This window comes from Lathamus discolor, chromosome 5 (assembly GCF_037157495.1).
Source record: "Lathamus discolor isolate bLatDis1 chromosome 5, bLatDis1.hap1, whole genome shotgun sequence".
Classification (NCBI taxonomy): Eukaryota; Metazoa; Chordata; class Aves; order Psittaciformes; family Psittacidae; genus Lathamus; species Lathamus discolor.
In genome coordinates, this window is record NC_088888.1 from 121,618,060 (window position 1) to 121,645,984 (window position 27,925).

At 39.9% G+C, this 27,925-nt stretch overlaps 1 protein-coding gene across 3 annotated transcripts; it reads right to left on the reverse strand.

The window, feature by feature from the left end:
- Position 1: 1 nt before the first annotated feature.
- SANBR (SANT and BTB domain regulator of CSR) lies at positions 2-27,871 on the reverse strand. Of its 3 annotated transcripts, none has more exons than XM_065682393.1 (21): positions 27,593-27,871; positions 21,903-22,068; positions 19,957-20,143; positions 16,616-16,709; positions 15,303-15,541; positions 14,423-14,481; positions 13,438-13,598; positions 12,596-12,682; positions 12,384-12,494; positions 10,392-10,515; positions 10,063-10,215; positions 9,700-9,845; positions 9,239-9,338; positions 8,272-8,304; positions 6,440-6,539; positions 5,454-5,545; positions 5,322-5,350; positions 5,151-5,224; positions 3,493-3,581; positions 3,038-3,129; positions 2-1,975 (listed from the first exon to the last, which is right to left on the reverse strand). In XM_065682393.1, the coding sequence occupies exons 2-21, from the start codon at positions 22,050-22,052 to the stop codon at positions 1,939-1,941; spliced, it is 2,157 nt and encodes a 718-aa protein (XP_065538465.1). In that variant the 5' UTR covers positions 22,053-22,068; positions 27,593-27,871; the 3' UTR covers positions 2-1,938. The 3 variants fall into 3 exon arrangements, 2 of the variants coding, with proteins under 2 accessions (XP_065538465.1, XP_065538464.1); XM_065682392.1 differs by having other exon boundaries at positions 5,454-5,548; XR_010613378.1 differs by lacking the exon at positions 2-1,975 and having other exon boundaries at positions 3,054-3,129; positions 5,119-5,224; positions 5,454-5,548.
- Positions 27,872-27,925: the final 54 nt, after the last annotated feature.

The window sequence follows — 27,925 nt, forward strand, 5'->3', positions numbered from 1 at the left end:
CTTGTTAAATTAACAACATTTATTTCCATTAAACCAAGACAGATGTTCAAAATTAATACAAAATAAAAACTTGAGGTGGTTGGTAAGGTGGCAAAAGAATGAACATCATGTATGTTACTTTTATATGCTCAAAAATATTTCTGAATGAAACAATACTGGCACATTGAACTGGCACTTTCCCACAGAATAGAACCAGCAGAGTTGTCCCTTCTCTTCTAGTCAGTAGTTCTAGGAAAACTAAACACACACACACATGCAGGCTGTGACTTTCACAGCAAAGTTTGCCATGGGAATTTGGAACAATCCTCTATGAGAAGTCACAGAATGTAGCAAAACACTTATTCTACAGCATTTTCATACCTGGTTGATTTTATAATACTTTTTCTCTCAGCGAACAAGTTTTCTAGTGGTTACTGTGAGTGCTTAAAGCTGCATTACTACTTTGCAAACAGGCCTGAGGCATTAATAAAACCTTATCTGATACAGATTAAAGCACTCCCACAAAGTTACCACTCTTGTCCAAACTCGAAGCCATTGAAATCCAGTTTTGCCTGTTGAGTCTGCTACAGCATTGGACAAAACACACAATAAACAACATTCATTTGTAATTGTTTCAATAAAACCCTTCTACCTTGAATGCTGTATTTTCAAGTATTGCTATCCTACGTCTTCTAATGCCTACTGAAAATCCTCAAGAAACAAGACAAAAAGAGCCTGAATGGAGAGAAGAGTGCATTTAAACAATGATCTCCCTCTCCTTACCCATTCCCACCCTCCCACGCAGGATCTTGCTAACTTGATTCCAAACTCACAATTTATTGTACAGCTGTGGCCTGGAATAAGCTTTCCCTGAGCACTCTTTCTACCTGTTTCAAAAAGTCAGAATATGTTTACTTGAATTCAGCCATTATTATTGCCATTATTGCCACTTTCTTTGCTAATATGAAGTATTTTCTAGACAAGTTATTTCATTTTGGTAGCCCTGGATTTTACACATATACAAACTTGTATTCTATTGCTCCAAATACAGGACTTGAAAGTGCATCTGACTTCTGAACAGTATTATTCAGGCAGGTTTCAGAAAGTAACTAGACCCAAAAGATCTACATGCATAAGTCTTTATAATGATTCATCTCCACTGAAAGATGCAGAATTAATAGCATATCTGGTTGGAAATTTAGAGACATGGCATCATTAAAAGAGAGAACTGCTTCTTAGTCTAGATATCAGAAGGAAACAAAACACTGTATTATGCAAGAGAAATTGGATAGGGAGTGGGAATGAGTATTAATTTCACAAGCAAGTAAGCAAGCATTTCACGTGCAAGATGCAGTACTGCATCATCATGGCATTTCTAGAATCTTTGGAGGTCTAGTCTCTACCTGCTACCCACCTTCACACCAATGGGAGTTGCATGAGATACAGAAGGAAGCCTCAGAACTGCTTTAAGATTTTGTTTAAACTACTCTAAGGTATTGTCACAGACTTTAAATGCAAATCCCCAGAGGGCTGACCTAAAATACTACAGGATATAAATACATTAGGTAACTTGTGTTTGTGCTGCTGACTGCATTCACAATTCAGTAGTCTTGCTTTTTTCCCTTTTCAGTATTTCTAGCATACTAAAAGGTATATTTATGTCTTCCCCCATAAATAAAGTTAGTCTGATAGTTTAACTTTGTAGGTTTATAAAGTATTTTCTATGCAACTTAACACAATACCCCAAAAAGCAATTAAATTTAAGAAATAGTATATTTACAATTAAAATAAGTACAGACCTTATTGGATTTGCATTCATGTATCACACAAAATAATTTACAATGCTTAAAGTAATAAATAAGTCACTGGAAAGCTTTCAAGGATGTGCATTCCCCATACAGAGTGCAGTAGTTTCAGGAAGCAGTAATGAATTCTGGCTAAAGGTTGTTTCACGAGTCCTTATGTTGGGCGGCCTTGACCAAAACGGGATTTTGACCTGGATTAAGAACACATAAGAAACACATGGACATTATTACTGCTAGGATTTTAAGTTATTGTCCAGGCAGCTCTGTCTAGTACAGTATTTGAATTTACTTTCACATTAAAATATTCTTGTTTTCAAAATCTATTACTGAGAAAGTTGCCTTTCTGCCAGGATTCCTGTATTCACAAACTACATATGCATACAGAGGTACACAGCTGAAAGAACTGTGATGTCAAAATATCTTCTTTTGAAGTAACTAATTCTACAGGAAGCAAGCCACATACATTTTTTTGAACAGAAATAAGACCTGTGAGAAATTCCTCTGACATATTTGAAGCTTCTGAACCATCCCTTGAAAGTTGGTCAGCAGCAGCTCCACTGTAAGCTTCAGCTCAAGAGGCTCACCTGCTAGCCAAATTGTGGCCACTTCTAGGCTCCACAACTGCATGAGATGTGCCAGCTTCTCAGTTCATTTTTGGGTTACTCATTTAAGGCATAGCAAACAAATAGGCAGTCATGTAGGTTTTTTGGTGTTTGGAGTTCTTTAGGTTTGGTTATTGGAAAGAGGGTAAAGAATAGGCTAAAGAATCTTGGCTAACACTTTTCCAGTTATCCATAATTCCAGTTATCCTCTTTATCAGGGACTGTAATGATAGGACAAGGGGTAATGGGTTTAAACTGAAACAGAAGTTCAGGCTGGAGATAAGGAAGTAGTTCTTCACTGTGAGGGTGCTGAGACGCTGGCCACAGGGTGCCCAGAGAAGCTGTGGCTGCCCCATCCCTGGCAGTGTTCAAGGCCAGGTTGGACAGAGCCTTGGGTGACATGGCCTAGGGTGAGGCATCCCTGCCCATGTCAGTGGCTATAAAGCATTTCTTCCAGCATGGGTGCAAGAGTTTCATCATCTCAGCTCTAGCTTAATTTGGCAAAGGAAGCTTTCACACTTTGTATCTTTAACCTGCTAGAAGGGATGCTGATTCAAAAAAAGTGTATGAAACAAGACAGGTTTTTCTTTAAACACCCACCCCCAACCTGAAATCCATGTTTTACTTTCTCCTTTTAATTTAAAACCTTACCTGGCGTTCTTCTCAGCATTGCTTTGTCGTGCACTGAGCTGTGCTGAGGCCTTTATTTGCGCTTCAAGTCTGGAATAAATGCCTCCTGCATACTGCAGTCACAAAAAAAAAACAAAACAAAAAACCAAAACCAATCAAATTTTGACACTAATCCAATGAATCAGTGACTCTTCATTAAAACCAATCATTAATATTCAGCAGAACCTGTGGCATACTTTGTGTCATTACCACAACCCAGTACTGAAACCTTTTAAACCCATCCTGTTTACCACACCCAGTTCTTAAAGGCAGTGAACTTTAACTATTAAACTATTTTCCCCCAAAAATATCATGCTTAGAACAAAGTGAAGATTGATAAAACTCAGTTCTGTAGCTTAAGTGTTGAATAGATATCTTGTTAACCAAGGCTTACTTCAATTCTGTAAAACACTATATTGTGACAGGACAAATCTTACTTCTTTACTGTCTTTCGACTTGACTCGATCAAGGTCTCCCAGTCTCATTTTTATTAAGTGCCCTGTGATCTCAGACATTCTTCTCTGATCTGTCAGAAATTAGAATATTTAGAACAGAGGTTTTCCTTGCTACTGAATACAAAGTCAGAAGAATTAGAGGTACACTTTAGTGATGCTGTATTTGTAAAATTAGCTTCCTTTTCAGCTCATATAGAAATCTTGAACAACCAAGGTCCTAGATCCTGACACATATGGTAACTTCAAGTGTTATTGGCAGATAGCAGAATGAGCCTGAGGCATTTCACCGAGATCTATGGGAATGGTTTTCAAACCAGCAAAAATAAACAAGAGTCTCCTGAGAGATTAAAGAAGGCGGAACAAACTAATAGAATTCTCAATATTTTTAGTCAGAAAGACTGGGAAAGACAGAAGTGAATGTTTATCTCTGTTTATCTGCACAGACAACACGGCACAGGGATGCAGGGAATGTTATTCGCATGCTTATACAGTTACCAGATGACACAACTGTAATCTCTGCAGGTTATGTGCTGACATTTCAAATAAAGAACATAAACCACTGTCCTGGGTTCAGCAGTAGCAGTCATTTTTTCTCCTTCTTATTAGCTTGGTGCAGCACTGTGGTTTTGACTTTCGGCCTGGGAACAGCACTGATAACACCGATGTTTTTAGTTACTGCTCAAATGTTTAGCCTGACCAAGGACTTTCTGAGTCTCATCCCCTGCCAGGGAGGAGGGGAAGCCGGAAGGAAGCAGAGACAGGACACCTGACCTAAACTAGCCAGAGAGGTATTCCATACCACAGCATGTCATGCCCAGGATGTAACTGAGAGTTACCCAGAAGGGCTGACTCACTGCTCGGTTGGGCTGGGTGTCGACGGGTGGTATTGTATTCTCTTCCCTTGGTATTTCCTTTATCATTATTATTATTGGTGGTAGCAGCAGTGATTTGTGTTATACCTTAGTTACTGGACTGCTCTTATCTCAGCCCATGGGAGTTACATTCTTTTGATTCCCCTCCCTGACCCTCTGGAAGCTGGGGGAGGGAGGAGAAGGTGGGGGAGTGAGGAAGTGGACTGCGTGGCTGACTTGCCGACAGGGTTTAAACCACGACAACCACAATCACATACACTTATGATGCATATTTTCTTTTTCTCATGCACACTTTGACCTCCTTTCCAATGTTTTCCAAGAGATTAGGCTCAAAGCTGCCCATTTATTTTTCAATCTGTGTGCAAGATTATGATGTATAGTTTCATATGGTACCACAAATACTTTTTTTCTCATGTAGAATAGATGAGATTGCTAATAAATGCCAACGAAACACTAAAAGAACATTTTCAAAAGGAGCATGTTGCTGTATGAATGTACAGTTTGGAAGAGCCTGAGATTACTGTGTGGTTTGGATACAGATGATACGTATTAACCTAGTCAAAATCTGTTCTATTCCAAATGAGGAGCAACTATTAGTGAAAAAAGTAATAAAATACCCAAACCCCACTGCTATATCTGAGATTAAATTCAACCTAAAGGTTTCTAAGTGGCTATATTTTAAGCAAATTAGCCATTTCTTATATGAAAGAACCATTTTCTTTATATTAATATTAACTTTATGAAAGCTGAACTCATGCAAGAACAGACCATCTTCTCTTTGAGCATCTTGGTTGAATCTTAGTGACCTTGAGGCATCCCATTTGTTCTGCTGCATACTCACACTGGTTAGAAAAGAAAAATGCACACCGTATTATCAGTCACACTTCACAAAAAGGGATATACTTGAATATGTTCTCAAGGATTTTGAGAATTACTTACATGAATGGAGATGCATCTCGGGAACTTGACTATTGAGGAAAGAAAAAACATGTTAAGTATGTTTTAAGGTCAAGTCCAAAACTTGAGAGAAGTCCTTGTTATTCAAGACAACCTTCACAGCTGTGGTTTTACCTTGTCAGATGGCTTCTCCTTTTTCTGAACACTAGGTGAAGAAATCACTTTCTTTGGGTGCTTGTAGGACTTCTTTAATTTCTCCTTTCTCCCTGCTAATTGAAAAAACATCTACTCATACCATCACAGACACTTGGAATTTCTTAACTACACAGCTACGCAAGGATTTTTTTCCCCTCTCTATTCCTTTACAAACAGTAAATGAACAGGCTATTTTCCTTTTGTTGCTGTTGCAGGCTAGCTAATACACACAGATTACTCAAACGCTTTCCTATGAGAAGTGTACAGGAGCTCAAGTACATATTTAAAATGCAGAGTGGTTACACACAACAGCACAATTTTTCTACTGTAAGGTTAAAAGTACACATAGAAGCTACATCTTTGGATGCACTAATTCAGTCACCAAGCTGAGTGATATGAGACCAAACAAGTTTAATTCAAACTACAAAAAATTTCATTCTTAAACAAACTGGCACACTCCAAACCCTTTGAGTCAAGGCCAAACAAACAAAGAACTGCCTCTGTTCAAGTGACTCGTTAGTAGGGTGGAAAGGAGAAACTAGGAGGCAAAAAAAGAACAATCTTTTCAGATCATAGAGAGCTTATCTTCAAAGGAGACACAGTTCTAGCCACATTCACCATTCATTCCACTATGTAACTAGAAGGATATTCTACAAAACCATCATTGTGTAGTTATGTGAATCTTCACAAAAGCACTTGATAGTGTTTCCTGAAAAATACACCCTTAATCAACTCTGAGGACATATGGGACATGAACAGTTGCAGCCTGTCTTGTTTGCCAGTGATTTTGATGGCACTGAGCAGTGGGGTAATTTGTATCCAAACACAGAAATAATAGAAATAAAAATTAAATAACATTTATTTTTAAAATGCCTAATGTTTAAAATCTGCTTACAGAAGAATTCTGCTGCCCCAAATCCCTATCTCTAAACTTCCAGGAGGAAGACTGGAGAGACTTGCTGTACCTGGTTTCCTGCATATTTCTTCTTCATCCCCCACTTCATCCTCAGTGACCTCTGAGCCAGTGGTGTACTCCTCTTCTTCAGATAACAATGACTGCTGTTTCTAATTGACAGGAAGAGAGGGCCACAAATTATAAGTGAGGCTTGATCCCTATTAAATGACACATTAAATCTGTCTTGAAGGAGCTTACTTACAGTACACTTAGGTCCAAGCATGTGATTCTCAAATGTTTAGAAGGTATTTTCAAACCTTTGATCAGAATCATAGAATGGTTTGGGCTGGAAAGGAACTTAAGATCAGCCAGCTCCAACCCCTGCCACGGGCAGGGACACCCCACACTAGACCGTGTCACCCGATGCTCTGTCCAACCTGGCCTTGAACACTGCCAAGGATGGAACATTCACCACTTCTTTGGGCAACCTCTTCCAGTGCCTCACTTTTATTTATGCTTCATCCAAGTGGTGAAACATTGGAAAAGGTGGCCCAGGGAGGCTGCAGAATCTCCATCTTCAAATATTCAACATTTGAGTGGATATAATGCTGAGAAAAGTAGTATAGCTTTGAAGTTGAGTCTAACTTCAAACCCCTGCTTTGAGTTTGATGAAATACTTAAGATGACCACCAGAGATCCCTTCCAATCTGTATTATTGTATGAATCGGTGTTTAACATCCAATGCATTGCTGGCTATACTATTTTGCTAATTAATAAGAAAATTTCTGGTAGCAAATGTCTGAGCTAGCCACATAATCATAGAACACGGGAAACTAAAAGCTTACGAAAGGTTCTACTGAGGTTTGCTCCATTTTGCAAACTGCCTGAAATGGCTGAGATACTCAGTAATTAAATACCACAAAGCATGTATACCACAATGCACTACAAATACACACAGATTATGTACACCACAGCTATCTGCAGAAATGATTTATTGCAAGTTGGGCTGGAGTATCTGGTTGGCCTTCTTGTGAACTCATCCTGATACCTAAAATGTCTATTTCTTTCTTCTATCTCTGTGCAGCATCATAACCTATGGGTTCCAATATCACAGCAGGGCACAGTGAATAGTTCCTATGAGCACAGGATAATGAAATTATTAAGGAATGTGATGTTTACAGTGTTGGAATACACACATATGTCTTTTAAAGTACGTGATGATGAGTGCCTAGTAATCCATGAGAAATGAAGTTTAACATGGACTGCAAGTTCAAAAAGTTTACAGAATCATGTTTTTACAAGGAGAGCAGACTTACTATAGGACATCAGGAACATCAGACTGCAACACAAATCCTCCAGTGACAGAGGAAAACTGCTGCTCTCTATCATTTATATATGAAAATAGTAACTCAGATGACATCATATGCTATGCTAGAATGACTCCCCATTCTCTGCATTTAGCTAGGCCTTCATCTCTGATAGAAGATCTTTTGCAACAAAGCAGTAGCATAAAGAGGACATGAAGCATCTCAGACAAGCCATCAGAAACAGGCACTCAAAACCTCTGGTTTTGATGATTTATACCTGTCAGCCTAACAAACTATCAAGATCTGACGCATGCAGTGCTGGTCTATGGGTTTTTGTCATGTATTAAAACATTTGAAGGGAATTTTTAATTTCTGTTAAGCACTAAAGTAGCACTTCACACATTCTTTCTTCTGAAAAGTGTTGCTAAAATGCAACTTCCAAATTAAAGCAAAAGTAAGAAAATACATTTTCAACCCTAACTATTCTATGATTTTCCACCCAATTCACTAGAAAACAAGGCAAAAATCCAAGCTAGTTCTCTACCAAGTGCAGAGGAGCAAATATTTAAGCTTAAGAACAAAATATTTTACTAACCAGCTGTAAAGTCCAGTTCTTCAGAGAAAGAAACTGTAGTCACAGAGAGAGAAAGACACAGTAAGTTAAAGAACTAATAGTAATCTGAATAGAAGAAAGTGAGTGGAATTCTAAAAATAGGAGTGGTGCGTTACAGTACAGCAAGCTACACTTGTAAACCCCAAAAGGCCTAATCCCATCTTTAACCAGGAATTTTGGTAGAATGACTAACCTCAATCAGGTTGTGAAACACTGACTGCTTACACGCAGTGAATTTACAGTCATGTTTTCATGTGTCAAACCTTAGCACTAGAAATATTTACAGCTTGTTCTAATCCAAAAGCAGTCCAGGGCAGGGAGGGATAGTTATGTGCCAGACTGTCATGGAGTTTAAATTTAACAGCCTCCCACATTTGTCGCAGGAGAGCTTCAGATACTCTGAAATTCTCATGGAATCAGCAGCATTGTGCTACCACCCGGATCACTGAGCTACCATTACTCTATGATAGGTTCTGAACTTCAAGAATCTATCTTTGCATGCAAGCTCTCTTTAAACCAGAGGTAGTATTATAAACAGCCTCCTTAAACTTGCTTTAGAGCGTACTTCTGTTGATCTGATATACACATGTTAACATACATGCATCATAGTTCTGGAAAGTAAAATCTTTCACGTCTCGTGGGGCAGGGAGAAACCGAATCCAAACCCAAAACACACCCTTACACCCCCCCAAAAAACCCAAGCAACAAAACACAATCCAAATTACTATTGTTTTATTTATGGACTTGCAGGAGTCATGTGGACATCCCCAGCCACATCAGCAGACACAACAAAGGCAACAATTATTTAAATATTGCCATGTGATGTATTTTAAAGTATGACTGAATCTTTTTTATCAAAGGCTGCCTAATGAATTCCTCAAAGTACCTTTGTAAGAATCCTCATAATCAGAAAAAAAGGGGAAGAAAAAACCCCAACATTAGCACTCACAGCATTGATTTCTCCAGTTTTGGGACCCCATGGCGTGTTTGGTTCTACAAGCACATCACATTCAATGCTTTTTTCATCACTGAGCCCAATCCCAGAGTCACTTAAAGAGAAAAATATGAAATCAAAACAAATCTTGCACTTTAGAATCAGCCTCTATTTACTCATCATGCATGAAGAGAGGAGACAGACCTCCAAGTTAGCCACAGGATATTTTTATAACAATCCATTAAAATAGAAAGAAGAGTGAATGCTTATGGAGGATAAGCGATCAAAAGCCTGCTTAATACAAAAAAGGAAAAAATACTTGTTCTTCTCTTTCCAATTTCTAACATCGCAATCAAAACTAAGTTACCTTTACAAAGCCCTATGTCTGGTTTTAAAATGGGAGAGAAATCAAAAGTAATGTACATGTGTTAAGTGTTGAAGGTTGTTATTTCAGTAACACAATACACTGTTCTTACCTATTCTCATCCTTAGTGAAAGGAACAACAATAACATCTCTATGATGAAGCAGATCATTCAATATTTTAGTAGTCTGAGATGGCAAAGCATCTCCATCTCCGTTTTCTGAAGGTATATCAACCATGTGATCCCTCACTTTGCAGCCCTGCAATACACATACACACATACTTGATTTAATGGGAAGAATTGATTTCATAACTGCAATTAAAAGAAGTTCAGCTTCTTAACTCCTGTGTCCCAAGGTCCCAGCCTGCAATAATATACAGTACTTATTTTGGAGAGGATCTATTTTCATAACACACTATTACCCCCCTCCCCTTCACGCCTCATGTTCTTTTCAAAGTGAATTAGTATTGAAGTACCTTTGGGAGAGTTGTAGGATCAAATCGAAGTACTTTTTGGTTACAACAGGGATATACTCCTGTCCCAGTTGAGCCCAGAGCACTTGCTACACCTGGATAAAGAACTGACTGCGAATGGTACTGGCAATGGGAGAATTCAGTACACAGGAAAGACTACATCAGAATAAAAAGAGAGATAAAGAGAGGTGAGATTACCTATGGAAGTCAGTTTTGTACTATAAAGAACATATACCAAGCTTAATTGCCATATATTTCCCAAACTGCTTTAGTCCCTGCCTCACCCCACAACAAGCCATCTACAAACAAGTCAATGTGGAAAATGTACTAACTTGGTTACATCTTGAGCAAGTCAACCAATTGACAGTCCCCCACAGACGCCAGTAAACATCCCTCCAAGATTTCAACTCCTCATGAAGGCCAATTAAATACTCATGGACTTCCCAGGTTTTGTCTCTGAAAAAGCAAGAGTTCAAGTTGCATATGGAGTCACAACTCTGTTGTGAACCTGTACGAGAAAGGTGAGGTGGAGAAGCAGCAGAACAACACGTGCTCCACTGGTGAATAGCAACAGAAAAGTTTAGAATAGGAAGGATACAATGTGGAACAATCATTACTAAATTCAGACCATGAAGAAGAGCCTAAATTCTTTGACAGCACCCTAAACTTACTAATAACAAAGAATTATAGCTTGATTCATCTCAAGCTCCATATACTGCAAATTTATAAGCCAAGACAGATATTAAGCTTTTTGGAAATCAGGAGAATCCTTAAACCAGAGGAAAACCCAATACACTGAGTAGAAGATATCAAAATACGCACACACAAACAAGTTCAGTCATACTGCAGCTTTTTGTCTTTAAAGTAATAAATATGTTGTGCACCAGAGGTAAAGCACTGCAAATGTATTTATTTTAAAAGTCAACATAACCTGTTTCTATGTATCTGCAACACAACGGCAATTAGTGAAGAACTAAAGTTTGAAAACACAAGACCAAGTCTTTTTGATAAATATATGTATCTGAGACTTCTAGTCTTAAATACATACTTTGTTCCTAGTGATTAAATGACACATGCTTCTTTAGAGAATGTGCACTCACACTGGTGCATATTATCTTCAGAAAGGGCAGAAGCTCTTTTTTCACAGTTTTAAGCCCTGGCCTGAACTGGTTTTTATTATATATACTTCTAACCTAGACAAAGCAACCAGTACTTCCAACTGGAAGTTAGTTCCAGGCACCACTAGAGGACCAATAAACCTATTTTTAAAATCATTAACGATAGGCATTTATTAGCTCATAAGCCTGAATTCATTAGTGGCCAATGTCGCTTCACCCAAGAAATGGTAAACGGATTCTGTGTAGAAAAGCAGCCACAAGTACCACAAGACAAATAACTAGAACCTAAATAATCCTCTGACTAACTTTAAATCCTGTATATTTATATGCTAGGAATTCCACAGCAGCTACATACAGTCAGCTTAACTGAAGTAATACAATTAATGACTTTTACGTGGCTAATCACCAATGATCCTGATAGGTCAGGGCAGGGCCACAAGATGTGATTCTGTTTAGACTGGTTAGGCAAAGCTTAGTCCACACCTCGGTAATGTTTGTGGGAGGTAACACTAAATACATGTTACCTGGGGAGCTGATACTGAACTGTGCCTTGATTGTTCTGAACGAAATGGATCAGATGAGAAAGGTCTCTTGTTACTGATTTCCCCTCATCCTTCCTTAAAGGTGGCATGTAAGGACAGAGGGAATTGCAGCTGATCACACACTGATCTTTGTTAAGAAGAGAATCCAGCTGTTCACAGACATGGATCAAACAGAATTGAATTAAACATTTGTGCCAAGTGAATTTGCCATACATACTGAATAGGTCCTTGGAAGCTCCTCTGACAAACACTTTGAACTGGCAAAGTTTATTTATAGTATTCTTCAAGCAGGCTGAGTATTTGATTTGACAGCATAAAGTCAGTCTAGAAAATACTCTCCAGCCTTCCTTTGCTGGCAAAGGTGGATCTATCATTCAAAAATAAACCTTGTAGAAATGCAGCCTTTAATTTAATTTGTCTGTCATCAGTTACACACATTTTAAACCCCTTTGATGGAGGAATTAGCTGAGTATTTTCTGTTTAAGGCAGTACAACCTAAAATAGCCCTCCCAGTAATCATGGCTGTAGTTTCTCCACTTCCATTCTATCTGTGACTTCCTTTTGTAATGTATTTAGTAATTCCTAAGCACGCAGTATTTTGTAAAGTCACACAAAATCATAGAGTCGAAGAAACGTGTTTTTTCAATATACATATATTCACTACCTTATATGAACATAGACAATATTCCCGTGTTGATCTATGTTGATTTTTCCCGGTACGCAAGGAATTCTTCTCTCAGTTTCTTTAGTTAGCAGCTTTTTACATAAACAACACCTAGATTATAAAAAACAAAAGTAAGTGCTGGAGTAAGAGCAGGATTTCAAAAACACAGCGACTGCCCTTGCAACTGAAGTAGCAATATAAAAATGCCTTACCTGTACAATGTTGCTGCATTGCCTCGAGAATCTGGATTTACATACTCCGGATCAAAGAGCCTCTCAATCTTCTTGCAGAAAAGTTTGCTATTAATGACAGTAACACAGCTTACCCATTAGAAAACACTGAAAATTGTCTTATGTAGAGTGAGACAAACAAATTCATTCTGATGATAAGCAAAGTCACCATATTTCTCTCAGAATAATAATCGCTTTTAATGCAATTTTCCTTTAAACTAATCTGCGTGGACAACTGGTTCCTGACCTGTCATCTCTTATTTTTACACAGATGTGAAGAATAAGATCCCTTATTTTTTTTCCTTTTATTATGTTGCTTGCCAATAAAAACTGCCAGCTTCTACTTTGACTAAAAGACCTTTTATTAATGAATGTTTCTGTGAAATTACATTTAACTTTAATGCTAAAAATTATAATGTCTCTATCCCTGCTGATTAAAATCCTTTCTTACTTTCACCTTGCTTGTCTGCCAGTCTGCGCTACCAGAATTGGCCCTTACCTGGATACTAAGCTGGAGCCCTTACATATGAAACACTACACCATCACAACTACTCGGCCTTCCAGCCACCCTAAACATCAGACTTCACAGGATGCTGAAGCCAAACCATTCTCTACAAATTAGGAGCATGTCATCACATAAAGAGTTCCTTACCCCAATCCTGGCTCCCATGCAAGAGTTCATGAATAATTTGTCCATGCTACACTCCTAGTGTGGCCTTTCCTTTTGCCCATGTCCCATAAAAAGTCATTTCCTTTTGCTCATAATTTTAATATACAATTACAGTCACTTCACAATATTCCGTGTATTACAGGGAAAACGTTACCTCTTAAATTTGTCTCTTTTGTCCTTCAGCTCTTCCACTTCATTGTGCGTGAAGAGATCAGCAATGTGAGTAACAAGATTAGCATTGATACAATTCATGTTGCATGGTGTGGCTACAATAGCATTCATATTTTTGTGACAATAATGAATACATTTTTCTACCTAGGAAAAATGGAAACATTAAACTAATGTTAAAGAACTCCAGACAAAGCTCTCCCAGAAGGCTTTATGAATTGCTTCAAGACTTTTAGTTTATAGAGTGTGGTGTTTTGAAAAACTATTTTGGTTCAACTTATACATAAGAAACAAATCTCAGATTTGTCTAAAGGAGAATTATCTCAGATTTGTCTAAAGGAATTAACAGGACTCTGAGTTAGTTTATATTCTCCTCCAAAAGGTTTTTACAAACCAAAACACAACTCAACAAATGCTTCATCCTCAACAAGTGGTACTTTCCAATATCTTGCAAAAAGAGAACCACAGCGCACATCCTACACAGTATTGTCTGTATCTCAGCTATGCTTACTGAGTATTTAATTGTGGTTCACCCCAGTGAGAGAAGTGTTGACAAACATTTTAACAAGCAAGTCAGTAGATATTACTTGTACAGAGCTAGAGAACTAGATCTAAAAGGCAGATGTGTCTTTAGTGTAAAAAGGATATAACCCAAAGGTATTCATTGATTTAATAATCTTTTTGTTTTATAGAACATAAGAGAAGTCGGATACTGATGTGTCTCTAGATCAGTCATCGAAAAGCAAACCAAAGACCCACTATCACGGATATAATGTACAGTGTAAGTCTTTCTGCATTGAGAATCTGCAAATATCAGACTGCTGCACTCAACTAGAAAGGCGGTAGAAAAATCTGAAAATGTTCTCATTGCATCAACTCATTCTGTAACAGCCAAAGCAAAAGAAACAAGTTCTTCAGACACCTCTTAATTAACCGTGCCCTTATGGCAGAGAATCTTTCTTAATACTTACTAATGAATCCATCTTCAAAAACTCAGAAGAAATAAGAATTGAGATGACATTTGATGGTTCTAAAAGACAACAAAAAAAAGCAGGTTTTACATTAGTTCTTTTGATAATTTCGTATCACATCCCTCCCTCTGCATATTTAGTATCTGTTTTAAGTATTATTTTACTGATCAACCTGCCATTCCCAATATGTAGAGGATTTTCTATCTTAAGAAACATAGTTTTGGTTTGTCAATTAGGTGGTCAGAGTACAACCATAACAAATCGGAACTTACAGAAAACTGTAAATGTGGTTTCATAAGTATGACTAAAATTTTACACTATTAGACTACCTTCCTTCTATAGCCGCCATACCCAGCTAAGATTTTGCTTAACATGCCGTTTACATTGCAAGTCAGAACTCCATTCTCTTGTTTGTTTGTATGCTTAAAAAATGGTAGCAAAGGATCCTAGAAAGATTTAAAACTTGCTTCAAATTCATAAAGGCAGAAGTCCTACCATCGTATCAGACTGCATTGAAATTTTGGACAACATTGCAATTGTATCAATGGGGAACAGCAGGGAAACAAAACCAAACCCAACCATCACCAGTATTTTGAAACTGCTTTTCTGTTGTTGTTCAGAAGAGGTCTAAAGAAGCTTAATTAAAACCCTCGCATCCCAAAATATATTAGACCTTTTTCACTGCTATAACTATCAGGATATTTCCTCAGAACTACCAGTGATGACAAGTTGGAGACATCTGCTATTATGACCAGAGGATCTCTGTTGCAACACTTCCCTAACAAAGGACAAGCTTCAGTGCAGCAGTCAGGAACAAATAGGCTGGGGCTGAACTGTACAAAACCCATTAGTTTTCCATGATCTACACACTTCCTTTTACCTAAAGTGGGCATTTCATTAGCTTCAGAATCCTTAGTGTTCCTTTTAACGTATCTTATCAACCAGTCAAAGATGTGAACATCACAATGCACTGAAATGTCCACCTCTTCCCAGCGCTGGGCATCCACAGACAGATATTCAGCAAAGTATTTCATTTCTGAAATCAAAAGGTCACGAGGACACACAAAATCTTCTTTGAGGTTTTTTGCTTCGTCGCACACATGGATCACCATATTTGGCCTCAAAAAGAAAACAAACCACAAACCAAATTAGGACCATTAGCCAATCAGACCACCAAAACCCATCAACAAAGATCTCATCTCCAAATCTGTCACACACTGCAACACTGATGTCACTAACAGGTTTTTTTTAACAGAAGGAAAACAAATTACAGTTATTAACTGGTAACACAAAATATTGACAGGAGCTTTGTCTGATGGCATTGTCAGGTGAAAAACACAGATGCATATCATCCGACACATAATCAGTGTGATTTAATTGTTAAGGGACCAGAGAAGGCAAATTTCCAGCTTCAAGCCCCAGTTTTGTCATCAGTTTGTTATGGGATACTACCTGAATTACATGGAGAATATATTTGTTCCACCTTTTTAATTTTCCTGTGAAAAAAAGGCAGATATATATGCCTAAGTTACTGAGGTACCAAGGACAATAACAGCATACAATAGCAATTCTCATCTGTAGCAATTAAAACTGTTTTATTGTATATTAAAATGCCTATTTCTTACAAAAAGGTCAAAGCTAGAATCAGTAAATGCTGTCTCTAGAGGGAGACAGTCACCATTAGGTTTCAAACACACACTTTATTCTATGTGTACTTATATAATATGGAAAACAGGAATCTGATAGTATGAAAAACAGTGATGTTCATCACTGCTATTTGAACTCATAGGAAAACTTTTTTAGTTGCACTTTTCATTTTCAGCTTTCTTTTCCTGATTTTACATGGGACAAATCCATGTTCAAAGAACATTTTTTTAAATTAAAATGTTCCTGAGCATCAATCTTGTTTCATTTCTTTTTTAAATCAGGTTATGTTTCCCATTCTCATAACAGCAATGATCAATCACTCACAAGAACATTGTGGACAGATTTATATATGAGTTCTCCCTATTGCACATAAGTAATTCCCAAACCAACCCCTAGTATGTCTGTAGCAATGCAAGGTTCCAAGATGTCTTACAGTGTTTATTAGGATGTTCCTAGCTGTTTTCTTTCTGGTAGTAGAAAAGTATGAGCAATTTAGACATCTTTCTGTCAATTCTATAACCCCCTAGATAAACACACATATCTTACCCCTGGCTTTCGTCAGTGCTTTCTCCACCTTTATGCACAGGACCTTTCTCAGATTCTGATGAACAATTCCTTGTGGAGGTTGTGCTGGGCCTTCCTTAAATGTAAGGGGAAAAGGCACATTAGAACAAAAATGCCTGACCTTTTTTAGTCCATCATCTTGGAAACATAACTGAAGTGCAGCTTTCATGGTGGAGCAATGTTACACAACTAGCAACAAATCTGCTGCCATACAGGCTACTAAGCTAACCCAAATTCCTGCTCTGAATGCCATGCACTGGGAACTCAGACCAGCTGCATTGCCAGGTTGCCCAGACACTTGGCTGCAAACCCAGATTGGTTCTGTCTCAATACAGAGCAGTAAGATTCACAGAGTCTTCAGAATTTCCTTCCAGGAAAGCAAGCCATTCCTTTAGCTCTCCTTCTCTGCTTTGCGGGATGTGGGTCTTGTGGGAAGCTTTGTCACCAGGATATAACAACTTGAGACTAACTCTGCTTCTTATCCATAATGTTAGGTTTGGAAATCAGTTGCTTCCAGACAGAAGCCTCTCAAGATGCGTTTTTGCCAAGTTTCTCAAACATGCGGCTTAAAGCAGAGTATATAAAACAATGCTCACAGAAAGCAGACCAGGGAATTTGTCTCATCATAGACAGGTAACTTATTCTAGGAATAAAGGTCAGCTGTGCTTCAGTTCAAACAGGTTATCTTCACAAATGCACTACAAGCAGTACAACCCGGACACAAAGCCCAGTGAAGTCCAGGAGATCCAGTGATTTCTGGGTCAAGGGTTAGCACAACCCCAGCAGACATTTGAATAACTTTTCCAAGAGTAATGGATCGCTGCAATCTGAAACATCAACAACCTTGCTTATAAAACAGAAAGATCATTATCTATTTTAAATAATGGAAGGGCACATATTGTCTTCCATGATGACAACATGCAAGGTCATGATTTTCCGTGATTACTTTCTACTCTCAGATTTATAGGGAAAAAGTTCCAGAAGCATTTTCTCCCTCTAGTGTAATGTACAAGGTTGTACTCTTCTGAAGAGGACTAAGATAGACCTCTTCATCTTGTGGCTAAATAACTAAACCAGACTGACACCAAAAATGATCTAGAAGCGGTGTACAGTTCAGAACACAGTAATTATGCCCCTCAGGAAAGCAAAGCTATCACACTAGAAGCAGAAGAAACAAAACTTTCTCCTAAGGCATTGCAGATTTAAGCCTTAGTAAGGCCACAATAGCAGTAACACAGCTAATAAAGGGGACAGATTTACTAGAGGGACACTAGAAAAAACCTTGGAAGGGACTGGGTCAGACACAGCCTTCAGGGCAGTCATTTCATTGCAGGCAGATGACCCCTGCTAGCATTAAGACAGCTACAGTGGGAGATCTAAGCCAGATTTTGAATGTGAAATAAGGTGAGTATTTAAAAGGAAGGTGGAAAAATGTATGAGTGAGTTCTGTCTGCAAATATTAAGGAGCTTACCTTGAACACATTGAAGTTATTTATTAAAGAAATAATGCTGACAAGAGTATGCAGCACAGCCAAATTAACAGGGATGTCTGAACTTCGCCATACGTTTCTTCCTATCAATCATTTTTTGTTCCTTTCCCCCAGAGAATATAGATTGACTTACAGAATTAGGAATAAACACTCTGGGTAAAAGGCTATCCCATACACTTGTTTAATGCCATAATATATATTCAGAGGTATTTAACAGCAGTTTGCCATATAATTAGCAAGTAATAAATGAGCTTTTTGTAATTCTGCCAAAACCAGAATCCAGCTCAAAATTCATTTGGTCTGATTGCTTTTTCTTGCTGTTATTCATGTCTAGAAACAAATCCAAATGGCCCCAAATTTCTGGATCCTAACAATAAGCAGATGTGAATAAATCCACTAGGAAGTAATTAAACATAAAAAACACTTACAAATAGGCTTTTCTCAAATCCCCAATTCTGAAAGATACAAGTACCTCACAAATACTAAGGTGAATCCACTCAAGCCTGTGAGAAAAAGATTAATTACCCTAATTTCATATCAACAAATTACATATAAACAGGGAAAATAATTTATCTAAAGAGTTACAAAGAAAACAGAAAACAAATGTTAGGCCAGGATCTTGTAATAGGAAACATTAGGGTACTTAAATGCATTAATACTTACTACATGTATTACACTGTTAAAGAGAAAACATGCACTAATTGTCTATGACAACTCAATTAGAGTTCTATGAGCAGAGTTAGCTTGTTAACTGCCCACTGGGAAGCTGCTAATCTTTTAAGTAGCCACCCGTGGGTGCAAGAGGCATTTATTCCACATCGTGCATGTAACAAGGACATAATTGAAAGCTGATTGGAAGCATTTTCAGTCTAGATACTCCATATAGAGTTTTCAAACATCATCTCTTATTGAACGCATTTTCTTTGTTCTCCAGCAAAGGTCAAACAGCTGGGTTTCTTCTGCAAAGAGAACAGTTACTAGGAAGCTGCAGCACTGTGAAGCACATTGAAACAGAACACTTTGCTTCAACACTTCACTGTCATTTTCATTTTTAACACAGAAATTGCTTACTCATTAATGAAGCAAATTTCTCATGCAACACGTTTATCAAGTCCTACAAGGCATTGAAAACATCTCACTCTACAATGAAAAATCAGAGAATAACTCTGACACAGCAAATTACAACTGCTTACAGCAGAAGTACTTAAGGAAATGTTAACATTTAATTGTGCTGTGACTGAAATACAACTATTAGGGCTGGCCCTCTTCTGCCAAATTATTACTGGAACAGATAATTGACTAAGGCATATTATATGTCATTGCAAGACTGTCTTGCAGCAAAAAGTAGCTCCCCTATGTTCTCCTGTGTAGTCATCTTGTCATCAAGTTGCATGGCAAACAAACACAGAGCTTTTAGCTGTGAGAGAAGGGTCAGACCTCAAGGGATCACCTTCTCAGCTTTCTGCAGGTTTTCTACAGAACTTTCTGGTTATTTTAATAACACAGCTCAATGTGATTGCAAATAGCTGTAAGTACAACACCGGGGATACAAAACAGGAGAGTAATTCCCTTCCCCACCAAAATACTAAAACAGAGGATTCAGTGTAAAGATTTATGCCTTTGGGAAAGACAAACTATTAAAATGCCCAAACAAACACTGATTCTTAAGCTAAAGTAACTGAAAGCGACCTCATGTATGCATTATATTTATACTTGACTTTTTCAAAGATGAGTAACTGCTATTCCTGGGTGGACTTAACACTCAGGACACAAAAGCATGCACATACTGATTATAATCAAAGCCAACATAGTTCAGAATGACTAAAAACATACCAGTTATAGTAATGGAATCCTGCCCAATAGCAGGCTCCTGAAACTCTGTCTGTGTATCGAGCAAGGAAGACTTGATGTATGTAGCTAAAGTTTCCACAGGACTCCCACCAGCAGCCATCAGGGGATTAAACTGGTTGTCAACAGGTGAACTTCCACTGCTTTTTAGTTCATCAAACCTTTTTGCACACTGTCACAAGATTAAATGATAGGATAATGAAGCAGTAGCTTTCAGTACATTTTTAATAACTATAATTTGATACAAATATTGTATTTCATGTCTTCTGCATGTGAACAGTTACTGATATTAAACTTTCAATGCTTCCTACTTTGTTAGCGGTGTCAGGAAAGTACAAAAATATACACTAGAATAAGTAATATTTAGCATAATTAAATACACTAACAGAAAGAGGAAAAAATAAGATAGAACCTGTTTCAATCTGTACTTCCTTAGCCCTGTGAGTTTAAGCCTGATCTGTAAAGGGGAAAGTCATGGGGAGAGTTTCAATTCTCGTTTTGTAACTAATTCTTTTACCATAAACATTGTCAAATATTATTAAAAGTAGTTAAAGTAACTGGTTCATAATTATTATTCTTTTACTTTCTGAACTCCACTCTGATTTGGATAAAAGGGACTGGTGATTTCCACTGCACTTCTGTTAACTTCCCATTCCTTGTTTTGATGAACTAGGAAGTCTTTCAATTTTGTACATTTGAACTCATACAATGACAATCATGTCTTTGGCTCTGCAGAATCCTACACACAGGTAATTTACACATACAAGTAAATCTACTTAATTCCATAGGTAACCCTCTTGTGACTCAGCTCATCAGGCTCCATTCAAGCAGCAGTTTTATGTACTTATTTTGGATTGAGCTGACATTGCTGAATCCCACCTGTCCCTTTGGGAAAGGTACACACAGTGACATCCTCCTGATATTAATGTAGTGTCTCAGATTCCTTACCATGCCAGTCTTCTATATATAGCAGATACAAAAGCACAGGTATACATTTCCTTAATTGCCTTACATAGGGACTCCACCTATGAGAGACACTTTGTTCTTTTAAGAGAGTAATCAGACAGGTACTAAGCAATCATATAATCTTAATTAATATGAGGAGAGAGCTCACCAATATTTTTAGAGGTATTTATTTGCTTAATGTGCACAGTATCATCTGCAAACTGAAATGTAAATAGTACAGATCCCTCCTTCAAGAGCTTTGCCAAGCAGTTGAAAGCCCTATAACATCCCACAATGTTACATTTCTACTCCCAATCATTCACTTTTATGTTCTAAATACAAGGTTACACTGATGCCCAATAGCAATGTTATAAATGTGATCTGACACATTTGATTATGTTTGCAAGAAAGTAAAGATCACTGGCTTGTTTGCTTCCAGCTTTGCTGAATCACAAGGGCAAAAGACATTTTTCTCTTACCTTACATCCCCTCAGAAATGAAAAACTAAAAATCATTATTAAAAATTATAAAGTGAGCATTTCACCACGAAATTCAGCAATCCAGAAAGATTAAGTATATGGAGGTATTAACCCTAGTTAACCTACAGTTAATCCCAACTCTATTCCAACCAAAGAAAGAAAACTCCACAACTTGCAGGACCAAGCGAGAGGCAACTGCACTTTTAGCTACGTAATGGAGATCTGTAACTCATGCTTCCTCAAGACTGTAATGACAAGCATAGAAAGTTATCAGGTTTGCTGGTAAGTATACTACAGCCTACATGAGGTTAGTGAGTACCGCCATCCTTCCCATGGAAATCCGATGTCATTTGAAGTATGTTAGCACAACTACCTTTTAATTCCACTTTTTAATTAATATTTTCCAGGAATTTTTGTTCTTACTCTACATTAGTCCTAATGAAATAAAATGCAGAACATGATTAATTTGAGTGTTCAGGCTTTGAATTCTTTTATGAGTAACTTCACCTCTTTGGATGTATATCCTGGAACTAGCCTTGCCACACTGTCCCAGTTGATGGGCTGTGGAACACCAATGAGGGAACACAGGATCATGTCCAACACCATTTGATTGTTGTCATATGGAAAGTTGTTGTTTTCTGAAAATCCACGACTCATCTTTGGCTACTTAAGCCTAGAAGAGAAAAATGTTATTAGCAAGTCTCTCTGCATGCTTTGCTAAAGCTTCATCTATATTTACTGCAGCACTCCATAAATAACTATGGGAAAAGTTCACCACAGCATTACAGTCAAGTAGCAATGCTTCATTTGACAGCATTTATGTACTCATATCTGCATCCTCAGAACCCTGTGGATGTGCAAAACATACCAAAACCAATTTAACAGCAGCAGGCATTACCCACCACCATTCCTTTGAGCTGTTTGTTTCCAGGAGGAATTCACACCACTGAGCCCTCCAATACAAAAAAAGGCCTCCCACAATCTCAGAATAAACAGCCAAACAGCCTAAGCTACAGGGGGATATTTATTAAGGTCTCTTCCAACCCAAACCATTCTAGGATTCTAGGATTTTAATTTACATTTACTTACATTCAAATACACTTGTCTGTCCCCACAAACTTTCTAGTGCTCAACTCTGGTTTCCTCTTTCTCTGCCTATTTCTTTTGCAGTCCTGACTTCCATTATAAAGAGCCAATCCAGCTAAGGGCCATCAATACTGCTTTGGAGCCAGGTAACACAGCATTCGGTGTCTTTCCGCTCTCCTCCTAAAGACATGACTTTAGAGCTGTTCTAAGGCACTCAGAACTCCTGATTAGCTGGGATTACCAGGGCAAACCCCCTTATTCTTTCAACTTCAAGTTCAACATCAGAGCAAAGCATGTAAGGACAGAAGTGAAAACCTTAAAGAAAAAGAACCTGCAGCTCTCTCAATTTGAGACAAGTTTAGGTTTTTTTTTCCTTTTTCAAAATTGATTTAATGCATAGCACCATGGAACACAGTAAAGGTTCACAGCCAAAGAGCTTAATAAGGTCTTGCCTTTGGAAAGCACCTTGGACCTTTTCCAAAGTGCCTGGGAACAAAAATCCTAGAACCCACCAAGACAATTCTTAGGTTCCATGTATTCATGAGATTAAAAGCAGAAAAAAGCCACAACTAAAACACAGAAGACAAGTCCAATACAAAATGTCACACCATTTTAGCAATTCTAAATGAAAACTATTGCAAAGCATTCTAAACAGCCAGTTTTAAAGGACAAGGGTCCTTCACAGATAATACAAGCCCAAATTTCCAGCTAAGACAGATGCCACTATGAGGTAAAGGCAGATCAGTCCCTGACCCCCCAATCCTCACCCTGACTGTACTTATCAAGTGGTGTCACTGTGGTAATTCTACAGTGGAGACATCTCACTGTCCATGCACAGGCAGATGTCAGCATTGATTATATCTGAGCACTGAACATCTACCATAATCGTTGCTAGGAAAAGAAAGAACTGGGCCAGAACAGGTCCAGTGGCAAATCTCAGTGGTTCTAAAATACAAAGCTGACTCCTTGGGCTACCTTATATGCAAGTAGCAGCTGGCTTAAAACTGTATTTGAGTGAATTAAGTAAATGAAGGAGTATCAGAATCCCCTGGTCTTGCACCACAAAATACATTTAATCAAAGTGAAATTACCAGTATCATCAGTATTCCATGCATCACCGTTTTAAGGACTAGTTCTACAGTAATATTTTACTGAGTAACCAAAGAAAGAAAGAAAAGCAGTTACTTTGGGACAAAGTCTATAATTTCAAGGGAGATCTTTTGTTGTGAGTTCTCACACATCAGCACTGTGGAGCATGAAGCAACCCAACTATGAAGGGATGACAGGTACTCTAAAATGTAATGACACATTCAGAGAAGGTAAAACCTTTGTCTCGAATATTATTTGCTTATTCTGTGCACTAAAATACACTTCTATGTATACTTATTGCTGCAAAGATAAATGAAGGCCACTCCTCTTTGTGGCTTTTCACATGATATTTAACATTTGCCTTTCTGTCCTTTAGGAAACCCTGTCAGAACTATAGACACACAGAGGATTCAGTCCCATGCAAGAATGGTGCACCCCATCGGAAGAGCAACGTAAAGCCTTTAATAAATCATATTGTTAAGAGAGAGAAGGCAACTTGCACAGATTCGCTCCAGTTTGTTATGGTAAGTAAAGCGCAGGTTAACCCTTTCCTTGGCTATGGAAACTGGACGGAAAAAAGTTACTTAATTCCAAATAACTCCTTTGAGAGGCACGATATAGAGATACATGACAATAGGAATTTTTGTTAACACTTAAAATCATAAGTTAGAGTGGTGTAAAATATTCTCAACACCTTAACATCTCATGAAAGTGACTCGATTTAAATGAAGTGTTCATTCATCATGCAGGAATCACAGAATCACAGAATCCCAAGGGTTGGAAGGGACCTAAAAAGATCATCTAGTCCAACCCCCCTGCAAGAGCAGGGTAACCTACAGGACATCACACAGGAACTTGTCCAGGCGGGCCTTGAATATCTCCAGTGTAGGAGACTCCACAACCCCCCTGGGCAGCCTGTTCCAGTGCTCTGTCACTCTTACAGTAAAGAAGTTCTTCCTGATGTTAACGTGGAACTTCCTATGCTCCAGTTTACACCCATTGCCCCTTGTCCTATCACTGGATATCACTGAAAAAAGCCTAGCTCCATCATCCTGACACCTACCCTTCACATATTTGTAAACATTGATGAGGTCACCCCTCAGTCTCCTCTTTTGCAAGCTAAAGAGACCCAGCTCCCTCAGCCTCTCCTCATAAGGGAGATGTTCCACTCCCTTAATCATCTTTGTGGCTCTGCGCTGGACTCCTTCAAGCAATTCCCTGTCCTTCTTGAACAGAGGGGCCCAGAACTGGACGCAATATTCCAGATGCGGCCTCACCAAGGCTGAGTAGAGGGGGAGGAGAACCTCTCTTGACCTACTAACCACTCCCTTTCTAATGCACCCTAAGATGCCATTTGCCTTCTTGGCCACAAGAGCACATTGCTGGCTCATGGTCATCCTCCTATCCACCAGGACCCCCAGGTCCCTTTCCCCTTCACTACTTTCCAGCAGGTCACCCCCCAACCTGTACTGGTACATGGGGTTGTTCTTCCCCAGATGCAAGACTCTACACTTGCCCTTGTTAAATTTCATCCAGTTTCTCCCCGCCCAACTCTCCAGCCTGTCCAGGTCTCGCTGAATGGCAGCACAGTCCTCTGGTGTGTCAGCCACTCCTCCCAGTTTTGTGTCATCAGCAAACTTGCTGAGGGTGCACTCAGTTCCCTCATCCAGGTCATTGATGAAAATATTAAACAGCACCGGTCCCAGCACCGACCCCTGAGGAACTCCACTAGTCACAGACCTCCAGCTAGATTCTGCGCCATTGACCACAACTCTCTGCCTTATTCCTTTCAACCAGTTCTCGATCCACCTCACTACTTGATCGTCAAGCCCACACTTCCTTAGCTTATCTATGAGGATGCTGTGGGAGACAGTATCAAATGCCTTACTGAAATCAAGAAAAACTACATCTACCGCTCTACCATCATCCCTCCACCTAGTCACTTCCTCATAGAAGGCTATAAGGTTGGTCATACATGACTTCCCCCTCATAAAACCATGTTGGCTGTTCTTAATGACCCCCTCATCCTTGATATGCCTAGTGATGGAGTCAAGAATAAGTTGTTCCATCATCTTTCCAGGGATGGAGGTAAGGCTGACCGGTCTATAATTACCCGGGTCCTCCTTCTTGCCCTTCTTATAGATTGGTGTGACCTTTGCCATCCGCCAATCCTCAGGCACCTCGCCCATTTCCCACGACTTACCAAAGATGATGGAAAGTGGCCTAGCAATGACCTCCGCCAGCTCCCTCAGCACCCGTGGGTGCATTCCATCCGGACCCATCGATTTACAGATGTCCAGTTTGCATAGCTGATCCCTAACCCAATCCTCATCTACCAAAGCAAACTCCTCCTTTGTCCTGACTCCTTCTGGGGCTATAGAAATCCGGGGCCCTCGGGGACAGTCTGCAGGAGTAAAGACAGAGGCAAAGAAGGCATTCAGCACCTCTGCCTTCTTTATATCCTCTGTCTCCAGGGTACCCACTTCGTTCAGCAGTGGGCCTATATTGCCTCTTGTTTTAGTTTTATTTGCTATGTATTTGAAGAAGCCCTTTCTATTGTCTTTAACCCGACTAGCAAGATTGAGTTCCAAGGAGGCCTTAGCTGTCCTAATTGCCTCCCTACATCCTCTAACAACTGTCCTATATTCCTCCCAAGCGGCCAGCCCCTCCTTCCATAATCCATAGATTCTCCTTTTCCACTTGAGTTTGCCCAGCAGCTCCTTGTTTAACCACGCTGGTCTCCTAGATCCCTTACTTGACTTCCTACTCATTGGGACGCTCCGATCCTGAGCTTGGAAGAAGCGGTCCTTGAATGCTAACCAACTATCTTGAGCCCCTTTACCGCCTAGTACACTTTCCCATGAGACTTCCCTTAGCAGTTGACTGAAGAGGCCAAAGTTGGCCCTTCGGAAATCCAGAACTGTGGCTTTGCTAGGTATTCTATTCCTCCCACACAGGATCCTAAACTCCACCATCTCATGGTCACTGCAGCCAAGGCTGCCATTGACCGTCACCACTTCGACCAAACCCTCCTTGTTGGCGAGTACTAAATCTAGCAGCGCTGCTCCCCCAGTTGGTACGTCCACCATTTGCATTAAGAAATTATCATCAATGCACTCGAGGAACCTCCTAGACTGTGAATGACTGGCTGTGTGAGTCTTCCAGCAAATATCGGGGTAATTAAAGTCCCCCACGACGACTAAGGCATGTAGTCGCGAGGCTACTTCCAGTTGCCTGTAGAAAGCCTCATCAACTCCTTCGTGCTGATCAGGAGGTCTGTAATAGACCCCCACAACTGTATCACCCGTGCCAGTCAGCCCCTTGATTCGTACCCACAGACATTCCACTTGCTCCTCATCCGACCCCGGACAGAACTCAATACATTCTAGTTGCTCTCTCACGTAAAGAGCAACTCCACCACCTCGCTTCGCTGACCTATCTTTCCTAAAAAGGACATAGCCATCCATGACCACATTCCAGTCATGTGAACTGTCCCACCATGTGCAGGAAGTTGGTTTACATTACGGAAACAAGCCGCCTCACATAACACTGATTTATTTCTTCGTTTAAAGGGAAGAAATCGCCTGAAAACGAGGAACTGCCATCCCCTTGCAGGTGTGTAACCTGCAGGAAGGTGAAGATAGTGGGATGGGCACGAGGTTTCATGCACAACCCTTAAATGCGAGGAAGTGATGGTGCAGAATGAGGTGGGGGAGAGGAACAGCACCAACTTTGTAGTTTCCCACACACAAGACAAAATAAAGGTTAAATTGAGGTATTTAAGTAAAACAAATTGAACAGTCAGCCCGGTTTGGGGGTAAGATCCTACAAGTGCAAGCAGCCCCCTCACGCAGCACCGTCCCGGCGGGGGCAGCCCTCAGCCACAGGGGACCCCGCCAGCCGCCCCAAGAGAGAGCCCCCCGCAGCTGCCGGGCACCGAGGGGCCGGAGAGCGGAGGGGACACCCAGCACAGCGCTCCGCGGCTGCAGGAAGCTGTCCCGCTGCCCCCGGGCACGGGTTACCTGGAGGGCTCCCAGGCGAGGGGCACAGCGGCGGGGCAGGCAGCGGCTCCTCCTCACGGCGTGACGGCCGCCGGGGCAGGCAGCGGGACGGGACAAGCGCCACGCCGGACGCCCGGCGGAGCGGAGCGCGGCCGCTCCCGCTGACGGACCCCGGCGGAGCCGGCCCGGGTCTCCTCAGCGCGGCGGGACCGCCGGGGCAGGGCCGCCCCGTCCCTCGCTGCCGTGCCCGGAGCGCGGCAGCCGGGCGCTCCCTCACACACCCGCCGCCGCCGCCCAGCACCACCCTCCCGGGGAGCGCTGTGAGGGGAGCGGCAGCCGCCAATCAGCGCCTTG

Excerpts from the sequence above, each read along its gene's own strand:
- SANBR (XM_065682392.1), bottom strand. The coding sequence starts at position 22,052 with ATGAGTCGTGGATTTTCAGAAAACAACAACTTTCCATATGACAACAAT. Across the intron at positions 16,710-19,956 it reads GGATTCCATTACTATAACTG|GAAGGCCCAGCACAACCTCC; the intron begins GTATGTTTTTAG and ends CTTACATTTAAG. Across the intron at positions 13,599-14,422 it reads TTTTGAAGATGGATTCATTA|GTAGAAAAATGTATTCATTA; the intron begins GTAAGTATTAAG and ends CATTTTTCCTAG.